This window comes from Cupressus sempervirens, chromosome 3 (genome assembly GCF_028749045.1).
Source record: "Cupressus sempervirens isolate cs-2001-9-10 chromosome 3, ASM2874904v1, whole genome shotgun sequence".
NCBI lineage: Eukaryota > Viridiplantae > Streptophyta > Pinopsida > Cupressales > Cupressaceae > Cupressus > Cupressus sempervirens.
This window is the reverse complement of record NC_143120.1, coordinates 843,718,281-843,729,987: the sequence shown is the minus strand read 5'-3', so window position 1 is coordinate 843,729,987 and position 11,707 is coordinate 843,718,281. Positions and strand designations below refer to the sequence as shown.

Genomic DNA, 11,707 nt, shown 5'->3' with positions numbered 1-11,707 from the left:
GCTATCAATATTTATTCAATACATCCATCATCATCTTCAAACAATTAATGGAAATCATATGCATTGTAAAATAAAAAATAGCCAATACAAGAATATTTGATTTGAAGTACAACAAGACAACAAATTAACATCAAAGTACTTTTGAATTGGAGCACTATAAGACACCAATTTAAAGTCAAAATTAAGTTAGATATTGTTATCTTAAATTTATAAGTGATTATAAATTTCTATTTCTAATCGAATAAAAAAAATCAACACACGTACGTATGAATGTGTGTGTCTATATATATATATAAAGGGGTGAAACTTATAATCATCATTAAAATAACTTTCGTACAGAAATTCTGCCATTTATTTTCAATTTTATCATCTAAGAACTTTAATACAGAAATTCTGCCATGTAATTTCAATTTTATCACCTAAGATTTGATAATGTGATGAATTATTTGCATAAAGTAGTCTTAAACTTATTCAACCCGTGATATCGACGTGATCTTATAAAGTAAAGTAGTCTTAGATTTATTCCGCCCATAGCATATCCACATCACCCAATATAAAATCTTCATTTTGTTCTTGTGTAGGATGAATTCCAGTGAGTAGGAATGATTGCATCTGGTCGCGCTTCAAGCGCATAATGGAAACATCATCTTGCAGGGCTTTCAGCCGTATTTCTAATTGAGCAATTTGTTCCTGCAGATGATGAACTGTACTTGTACACCCATGCACTGGATCCTCCACCCTTGCTCTCGCCTCCATCACCATGCTATTCACTGCATCTCCTCTCTTACAATCCTCAACTTCCTACAATTAGACCACATCACTATAATGAATTCTCAGTACTCAACCAAAACAAATGAACAAAGAATAATATAGATAGAGTTTAAGTAATTACTTGAAGGGTTTTGAGCACATGACTGGTTCCAAACACTCTGTGCACCAGGGCAAACTTTTGGGGATCTGTGGATGGAAAATGAGGAGCCAATAAACAGGACTCTGAACATCTTTTTCTATGCTTCTTGCAGCTTGCGCAGGGTTTACTATTTTGTGCTGCCATATATGCTCTTCAATTCAATTGTTAATTTTAATTTTAACACCCTGCAGAAAATAAAACAGTCAATTACCACACAATCAATAGAGCCTCCCCAAACTTTATAAGTAAAGTGGCACTTATAATGGATTAGAACTAGCTGCCAGTAAAGGAGGAGAACGTGAATAATTAATTATATCGAGCGTTTTAAGAAAAGGAGGAGGCCATTTCCACACCGAATGGAAAAACAGGAGGAGCTGTTGGGTCAACTTCTGACCATAGTTTTGGAGATCGGTGGAGTACAATGTAAGGAGAGGATAGGCAGTCTATAAAGCGATTTCATCGTGTGCACCATTAATGGAGTAGTTGGATTCATTCCTTACTTTCAAAGAAATCTCCCACCCAGCTTGTCTAGAGGATTGGTTCCTGCCTATTCTGTCCTGTTATTATCATTAGATTAGATTATGTTAAAATTATACCACCCATATCTATCATGAACGCGTTTTCTTATCTGAGAAGGAACGGAAGCATGAAATCTATGATGGTTGAAAATGTAAGTGAGCGTTGAATTACCATTAGAAAAATCAGAGCCGTCCCTTTTGCTGGTTTAACACGCACATCTCTTGCAATAAATTGGCATCATCTGCACCGTTTGTTTTTTCATTTCACACGTCAAAAAATACTTTGTTCTCGTCTGATTTAATGGAATGACTTTTGACTTTCTAGTCTGATTTGATTTAATAACTTTAGACTTTGCCCTTCATAGACGGCAGCATTTAATGCCAGTGGACAAGTGGATCACACCAGAGACGAAAGTACTCTTCTCCCTTTGCCTCAGTAAACCCATTCCATTGTCTCTTTTAATGATCTCAATTGGTGGCCTCTCTTTCTGAATCTCCCAAGATGTTTCCGCTAAGGATTAGCTTTGACCAATCTGGTGACCAATGCAACATTTTCCTAATCTAACTTATCTGGAGGGGCAAATGGGTAACGTAAATAGGTTCACATGGGGCATTAGGTGTCCCCTCTCGTAAGCACGGTTTTATTGAAATTTTTACTTTTTTGTAGTTTGATTTTACTTAAATAACTTTTAATATTAAAGTTCATTTCAAATTTTAACAATTTTGATATATTTAATTTATATTTTAATATTTTTATTATAATGACTTTTTCACCTTTACAATATAACTCGCTTAGAAAATTAATTATAGTTATGTTTATTTTAAATAAAATATTTTTATTGTTAATAATATTATTTGTAGTATATTTTTTTTTATGTATATATTTTATTAATACTTAACTTTTAATTAAAATATTAATAATTAATAAGCTTGAAAAGTTTATTGTTTATATTATTATTTTCTATTAATATTTAAATTTTGATGCATTGGTTAGATTAGTGACAATCTTATATCTATTTGTCAAACATACATCAAATATGTTTGAAGATCTAATTAGTAAAATTTTGACTTATATTTAAATACATTTATGTGATACATGAGGTTGCTTTTCAAATAAAGCTTTCAATAAAGAATTGATAGAATTTGTTTTTACAATACATTTTTTAATAAAAATTGATACTATCAAATCAACAGTAATCCAAACATAATTGATCAAGATCAAGAAACTAATTAAGCTCCATTATCAATAGACTGATGTTATGTTTTCAATAGGGAGAGAAGAGTGATAGGAAGTACTATATATAGAGCTAGAGAATCAAATGAGATCCCTACAATGTAACTAGCATCATTAGTGGTTTTACATGGAATTAAATGAACCATTTTGTTGAATCTATCAACCACCACAAACAAGCCGTCATAACCTATCGTCGTCCTTGGTAACCCCATTACGAAGTCCATACTCAACACTCCCATGGTTTGTTTGCCATGGGTAAAGGCTAATAAAGTCTAGCATTTTTTGACACTCCCTTCGCCCTTTGACACACAAGACAACCTTCCACAAACTTCCTTATGTTTGTTTGCATCTTTGGCCAATAATAAAATCTTTGCACTAACTCCAATGTCTTATTGAGTCCAAAATGACCACCAAGACCTTCAAAATGCCTCTCCCTAATCACATTATCCCTTATAGAACATTTAGGAATACATAGTTGGCTGCCCTTAAACAACAATCCATCTTGCAATATAAATACTTAAAATTACAATGAAAAATGCCCTCTAATTTCATGCAAAGCTCAAATGCTTCCTTCATATATGCATCTTCCGCATACATGCCGTTCAATGCATCCACTCCCATGCTTTGTAATTGAACTTCTTGTACCATTAGCACCCTTCTACTAAGTACATCAACCACCTTGTTGGTTTGTCATTTCTTATATTTTAATATTTTATTATAATGACTTTTTCACCTTTACAATATAACTCGCTTAGAACATTAATTATAATTATGTTTATTTTTAATAAAATATTTTAATTGTTAATAATATTATTTGTAGTATAATTTTTTTTTATGTATATATTTTATTAATACTTAATTTTAATTAAAATATTAATAATTAATAAGCTTGAAAAGTTAATGGTTTATATTATTATTTTTTATTAATATTTAAATTTTGATGCATTGGTTAGATTAGTGACAACCTTATATCTATTTGTCAAACATACATCAATATGTGTGAAGGTTTAAGTAGTAAAATTTTGACTTATAGTTAAATACATAAATGTGATACATGAGGTTGTTTTTCAAATATAGCTTTCAATAAAGAATTGATAGAATTTGTTTTTGCAATAAAGTTTTTACTAAAAATTGATAGTATCAAATCAACAGTAATGCAAAACATAATTGATCAAGATCAAGAAACTAGTTAAGCTCCATTATCAATAGACTGATGTTATGTTTTCAATAGGGAGAGAAGAGTGATAGGAAGTACTATATATAAAGCTAGAGAATAAAATGAGATCCTTACAATGTAACTAGCATCATTAGTGGTTTTACATGGAATTAAATGAACCATTTTGCTGAATCTATCAACCACCACAAGCATGCTGTCATAACTTATCTTCATTATAGGTAACCCCATCACGAAGTCCATACTCAACACTCCCGTGGTTTGTTCGCCATGGGTAAAAGTTGATGAAGTCTAGCACTTGTTAATGCTCCCTTGGCCCTTTGACACACAAGACAACCTTCCACAAACTTCCTTATGTTTGTTTGCATCTTTGGCCAATAATATAATCCTTACACTAACTCCAACATCTTATTGAGTCCAAAATGACCACCAAGACCTTCACAATGCCTCTCCCTAATCACATAGTCCCTTATAGAACATTTAGGAATACATAGTTGGCTGCCCTTAAACAACAATCCATTTTACAATGAAAAGTGCCCTCTAATTTCGTGCAAACCTCAAATGCTTCCTTCATATATGCATCTTCCACATACATGCCCTTCAATGCATCCACTCCCATGCTTTGTAATTGAACTTCTTGTACCATTAGCACCCTTCTACTAAGTGCATGAACCACCTTGTTGGTTTGCCATTTCTTATGCTTGATTGTAAAGGTATAAGCTTGCAAACTCTCAACCCATTTCATTTGCCTATGGTTGAATTTTTCCTATCCATTCAAGAAACTAAGAGCATGGCTATTAGTATACACAATAAACTCCTTAGGTAGAAAATACCACCTCTATTTTTTCAATGCCTAGACAATGTCATACGATTCTAGATCATAAGAAGAATATTTCTTCTTTTCCTCATTCAACTTCTCACTGAAAAATGCAATGGGTCTGCCTTCTTGACTAAGAACAACCCCTATTGCTAACCCACTAGCATCACATTCTATTGTAAATGCTTTTATTAAAATCTGATAAAATGAGAACAAGATACTTGGATACCTTTTGCTTGAGTTTTTCAAAACTCTTATTCGCTGCACTATTCCACTCAAAATTCATTTTTTACCTCCTACTTTGATTGTGTCAAAAATTGGTGCACAAATGTTGCTGAAGTTTCTTATGAACTTCCTATAGAATGTGGCCAAGGCATGGAAAATTTGAACCTCTGTAGTAGCCCTTGGTGTTGGCTAATTAATGATGGCCTCCACTTTATATGGATCTATTTTTAGATGTCCTTTGGATATCACAAATCTAAGATACACAACTCTTGTTTCAAGAAGTCACAGCTCTCCAATTTTATCTTCAATTGTTGTTCTGTAGCCCTTTCAAAACTATCTTCAAATGTTGTAAGCACTCTTCCTTATTCCTATTGTACACAAAAATTTCATCAAGGTAGACAACAACAAACTTCCCAATGAAGCCATAGAAAACTTCATTCATTAGTCGCATAAATGTACTAGGAGAATAAGACAAACCAAATGGCATGACTAGCCATTCGTACAACACTTTATCAGTTTTAAAGGTCATCTTCCATTCATCCCCCTCTCGTATCCTTATTTGATGGTACCCTCTTTTGAGATCTATTTTACAAAAATATAAAGCCCCCCCTCGAGAAGAAAAAAAATAAAAAAAATAAAAAATCAACAAATCATCTATTCCAGGAATAAGAAATCTATATCTTATAAGTATCCTATTAATGGCCCTAGAATCGGTACATAACTACAACTTACCATCCTTCTTTGGAGCAAGAACCAAGGGTTTGATACATGAGCTAAGACTTTTCCTTACCAACCCCTTGCCAAGCAAATTTGGTACTTGCCTAGCAATCTCTTCATTCTATTAAGGTGTCATCTTATGTGTTGCCTTGTTGGGTAGCACTACTCTCGGAATAAGATCAATCTGGTGACTTATGTCTCTCATCAATGGTAGAGACTCGAGAATTACATCAATAATAATGTCCATGTATTAGTTCAACAACTATTCAACTTCTTCCTGACCTATTGTTTTACTTTCCTTCTTCCTATCTTCCTTAGGCTTAAGAACCAATGCAAAGCCTATTGCATCTTCTTCTTCAAGAGCATTAATGAACTCTTTCTCACCCACCATCCCCTTTCTCTTCTTCTCCAAAAGTTAGTCCATAGGTTATCCCATCCTTTTGGAAACTATAAGAGTTTTTCTCACCATCATGGTGTGCCTTCCTGTCAAATTGCCAAGGTCTTCCCAACAAGAGATGGCAAGCATCCATAGGCAAGATACCACATAGTATCTTATCTTTATATCTCCTTATGTTGAACTTTCCCCAAGTTTTCTTATTCACAACTTCTTGATGCCCCTTATTCAGCCAACTTATCTTGTACGAACAAGAATGTGGAAGTCTCTCCAACTTTAATTTTTTTAGAACCTCAAGTGATATGATATTATCTATGGAACCCAAATCAATTATCACCTTGCACAACTTTCCCTCTTTCTTGCATTAACCTAGAAATAGAGCCCTCCTTTGGGTGATATCTTGCTTTATTGATTCATTAAGAAGTGTCCTCCTTAACATGAGACTTTCTCCCTCAATCTTTGTCATCAACTAAACTTTTTGTGAGTTCATAAGTTCACTTTATCTTCTTGCACATAAGTTATCCTTATTTCACCATTCTTAGAAGTGGATGCCTTTTGTGGACACTTATACTTCACTTTTTTCAACTAACCATAATTGTAGCACTTCATTCCCAAGAACCTAGATCCTCTACTTGATCCACTAGACCTTACTCCATTAAATCACCTTCCACCATAGGCTCCTTTTCTACTTGAGTCAACTTTCTATTCCCTTGGGTTAGACTCACTATGGGACCTTTGGCCTTGTCCTCTATTATTGAAGTTTCTCCTAGCTCGATCATTCCTTCCACTTCTCCCTCCTTGTTGTTGATCAACCTTCCTCTTCAACATCTATTCAACTTTAAGAGCAAGTTAAAAATAGTTCCCCACTATATCCGGGGTCAAGAGGATAATCTCCTCCTATATATTCAATCTTAGGTCATTCAAGTACCTATCCAATCCTTCAGGTTCCTCCTCTTGTTTCTTCTCCCTAAGAGTCAACCTATGAGACTCCTTCATGTAGGCATTCATGTCCATCTCCCACTACTTCAAGCTTTGCATCTTCTTGAATAATTGCACCTTATGATCTGTATATAGAAATTGTGCCTTGATTTTTTCCTTCATTAAGTTTCCCATGAAAGAATCAAACTCTTGTTATTTTGTATCCTTTCTCCTTGAACATAATTCCACCATGAGAGAGAAGATCCTCTCAACTTTCCTTTTGCAATCCTTATTCTATCATTCTTTGGGACTTCATTCAAGTCAAAGTGATTTTTGATTGATTCAATCCATTCAATCACTTCCTTACTGTCAAGACTACCTCCATATGTAGGTAGCCTATCACTAACATCTCCTCTTATTGACTATAATTAATCAATGAATGCCTTATGATCTGTAGGCATTTCTATTTGTAGATCTTGGTGTTGTTCTCCCACTTCATCTCCACTAGTACCTTCTCCCCTCTCATTCTCCTTATCCTTATCACTAGATCTTTTAAAATACCTTAGCTTCTCTACCAATAGTTCCTCTATCATCTTCTTCATGGCATCCAGAGTCATACTTTTGGGAGCCATGGTGTGAGCCTCAGCTTTAGCCTATGATTCTTTTGTAGAAATACCCTTCCCAACAAGACCTTGTCTCTCTCTGATAGCAATATGATGGGGAGGTACCTCAAGAAGGTCTTCAATAATTACATTATGAGATGGAATGACGAACAAATAGAGGAAATATACAATAGTTTCATGATAAGAATGATAGAAACTTCAAATGAAAATAACACCCCACAATCTTTGGTTCATCTACACAATAACAATAAGCACATAGAGATATTTCTTGTTCATGCACATACTTCTTCAAAACGTGGCTCATTCATGCAGATGGCCATAGAAAAAATATGATACATCCTTCCTACTCACTCTCCACCATATGTTGGCCACTTTGCAAGATGAAAGTACAAACATGATGCATGGTTTTACAAAAATGATGCCCAACAACCCTTAAACAATCTCAAAGCCTGCTTATCGAGACTTTTTCTCACAGATAAGAAAATGTTAAAGTTTATTTCATCCAAAAAGAAACAGTTAAACAATATAATCCTTCAAAAAATTTATAAGATAAAAACATTAAGTATAGTAGGGTATAATAGAGACCAAGGGAAATCACATCACCAAAATATAAATTTTTTTTGCAATCTCCCCAATTTCCCTATCTTCCCAACCAATGATTTGGAGGAAATATAATAACAACACCCAAGTAGTTACTAATTATTTTTATTTTAAAATATTAGACCTTTAGTCTTTACTAATGTATATTAAACATTATTCACTTACACACATTATTTTAAAACCCATATAAACCCAAAAAATGCCCATATAAAATACCCCCAATACATAATCACACAATATTCTTGACATAAATGAGAAAATTCCTCTCGTAGTTGCACTGGAAAATCACAACAAGAAACATCAACCAAAAATCCTATAGCAAATTGGGAGTCTACTCGTTGCTTAGCAAGGCTACTCCTACAACACTTCTAGAGGAGGGTAACTTAGAAGGAAAAAATATGAGATAAAAGATTAAGTTCAAACATTATTCATGAGATTACATATAATATTAAAATTAAAAAACCAATGTCTAACTATTATTGAAAAATGAAAGAGGAGCACTAAGAACCAGAATAAACCGACTACACTTTATCTTGAAACCTTTTATTTCTTTTTTTATTTAATCATCTCTTGGGAGGATATTTTGAGTATTTATCTTAGTCATACTATTAGTTGATCTCCTATATTTTAGGGATTTGTTATGATATAGGAGTTCATGAGATTTCTTGTTTTTGGGGTGTTTTAATTAGAGGCAATTATGATTAGTTCAACACTAGTTTTGAAGTCACATATATCCAAGTTTAGTTAGGAATAATTTTTAGGTAGTCAATTAAATGTATCTCACAATTTCGTTGGGTAGGTAAATGGGTGGTTCCATCATTAGGAGCACTATGAGTAATTTTGTTCAAATAGTTTGAGTTAATTAATCAAGTGATGTATGAAAGTAATCAATCTCATCCCAAAACTACATGTCATTAACTTCTTGTTCTCCTATCTCACTTAAAGGTTTAGGAAGATCCTTCAACGGTGATACTTCTTTCAAATATATATCTTCATTCACCAAAGGTTTTAAAGTAGAGAGATCAAAATCTAATATGAAATATGAGATCTATATGGAGACAAAACTCTGAATATTCACCTTAAAATATAGTACAAGGAAACTATCTTCTTATTTCAATCATATTGTTTATGGATATCATCAATCTTTCACAGTTTTATTATTTGAGTACCAAACACTAGGGTTCCCTTCAACATTGAAACTATATTTGACATTATGTACTAGAGAAAGAACTTTAGATAATTATCCAAAAAGGGTTCATCACAATTCAAACATGGAACTTTTAGAACCTCTTTGTTCATAGCTTAGTCCTTGGAAACAAACTCTTCTTCCAAATATGATTCTTTTGAAAACACCTCTAACATAGCCAAGGAATGATAAATGATACTTATTATTCAAGCTTAATAATCCTTAGCTCCCATTGAATATTGGAAACATCTCCTAAGAACTTGGAATTCAATCTGAATGAAAAGGTCAAGGAGAAACCAAATCAACATAGTTATAGTAATTTGGCATAGTGCCCTAACTAGACCCTAATTATTTCTTGTCATTTGTACTCTTTCATATTGTATACAGGTTGTAGGCTACATATCATGAAATGTGTTTGGAGATTGCATTTATCTCATCCCCACCAGTTGTGCTAGGACTATTTTTGATCCCCTAATCTATAGTTTGTGTTGATCATTAAGGGGAAGTTCTAGAAGTATTTTAGTGGTAAGATAAGGTACACTCTATAATGTAATCTCCAATATTTCAAAATCTATCCCTTTGTGATTAGTGTCTCAAAAATAGAAAACCTCTTTTTAATTAAAAAACCTAATCTAAGTGGAGACCATAGTGTCAAATGAAATATATTTTGGTAGGGCTCATAATTATTTAGGCGTTATCTATATGACATCAATATTCTCTAATTAGAATTTTGTGTTCTCACTCACTCATGGAATAATTGACCATGCTTCATTAGTTATTGGTAGGAGAACAAGACAATGAAGTTGTCAATTATATGACTCACACATCCATATCCTATTGTGGGAGGGATATTAAAGGATCATAATTAGGGAATGTTGCACCTAAAGAAAGTGTATTTATCCTTAATAAATGACACAATATAAGACCATAACAATGAAAAGACATAAATATATTATATAACATTCAAAATAGGAGGATTCATTCCTTGAAATATATATTCCTAGGAAGAATATTCAAAATGATACAATTTTCTCTTTATTTTAAGTGATTCAAACATTAAATAATTGAATTTACACGAACAAACTAGTCCATAACAATAAATGTTCAATACATTACATACTAATTAGGACAAAAATAAAAGGCATCAATACGTTGCCTCATGATTTACTAAGAGAAATATGTCAAGACAAGAGAGAATGTCCCCCAAAAGTACATGTTCTGTTGTATACACCCCCTAGACTACAAGAAATATGGATCTCTTCTTAAAGAAAGTATCAATCCTATAAATAATAAAATTTATTTCTCATTTATTGTACTAGACTCCAATATTTATAATAATCTTTAAATTTATAATCGCAAGAATTTTTTGGAACAACCATTGGTCAATATGATCTCAAGCTAATTACAATTTTTTACAATTGAGAGACATTTTGAAGATTCCAACATGGATCACTCAAATTACTTTGTTTTGAGCAAGTTATTGAATTTAATTGATTTGCGACATCATGGTTGCCTACTAGTTTTTACTAAAAATGTGGTAGCCTGATCATAATTTCCATGATTTTATGTACCCATTTGATAGTAAAAAAGTGGAAAATTATCTAGAAATTTTGTATTTATGGAGTCCTCTCTAGGAAGCTATATTCCTAGAAATTCCTTAGGAAACCCTAGTGAAGTGAGGGTGCTTAGGAGCGACAAGTGGAATATGCTAAAAACATGGGAAAGGTATATATTCCATGGATCTCTTATAAAATGTGAAGGGTTGATGCATTCTAATTAATATAGTGACTTAAAGAAGTTACAAACCATTCAATGCGATAAGAACACAAAGGCAATCACATGAAGTGTTTCAAGTGATGTAGAAGGAATTTTTATGAGTGTCTCCCTTCAACACATCATGATTTTTATTTAGAATTTTGGGTCCATCATAGCTCTACTATTCATTACAACACTTCTAAGAATAACCTCAATGCTAGGTCTATCATGCATCTTGGCTATAGTCTCCTCCAACATCTTGATTTTATCTTGTGTTGTCTCACTATGGTATTATCACTATACATGATTTTTATGAGAATTGAAAGTAAAAGAACATAAGAAATATAATAGATTTATATTTGACATATTTAGATGATTTACATTGGCATCCAAGACCCCTTCTATACCCTTTATTTTCCTATTAAAAACATCCCAACATATAAGTACATTATTTTATTTTAATCTAAACCTAATAAATAACTTGATTAATTGAATATTCCTATAGTCCCCCCTATTAAATTAATCTCTCAAAGAGTGGAATTTGTAAGGATTTTAACTAAACACTCTAGAAATTTGGATGAAGCGCCTTCACCTGTCCTCCTCACTTTCTTAGGAAACACCAAAAAAATCTAAAGT

The 11,707-nt window shown here is 32.8% G+C and overlaps 1 protein-coding gene across 1 annotated transcript; it reads right to left on the bottom strand.

The window, feature by feature from the left end:
• Positions 1-410: 410 nt before the first annotated feature.
• LOC149569417 (LOB domain-containing protein 1-like) lies at positions 411-1,266 on the bottom strand. Its single transcript, XM_089817746.1, has 2 exons — positions 893-1,266; positions 411-801 (listed from the first exon to the last, which is right to left on the bottom strand). Exons 1-2 carry the CDS (start codon positions 1,052-1,054, stop codon positions 520-522), a joined length of 444 nt encoding a protein of 147 aa, XP_089673872.1. The 5' UTR covers positions 1,055-1,266; the 3' UTR covers positions 411-519.
• Positions 1,267-11,707: the final 10,441 nt, after the last annotated feature.

Coding starts and splice junctions, on each gene's coding strand:
- LOC149569417 (XM_089817746.1), bottom strand. CDS start 1,054: ATGGCAGCACAAAATAGTAAACCCTGCGCAAGCTGCAAGAAGCATAGA. Junction 802..892: donor ATGTGCTCAAAACCCTTCAA/GTAATTACTTAA, acceptor GTCTAATTGTAG/GAAGTTGAGGATTGTAAGAG.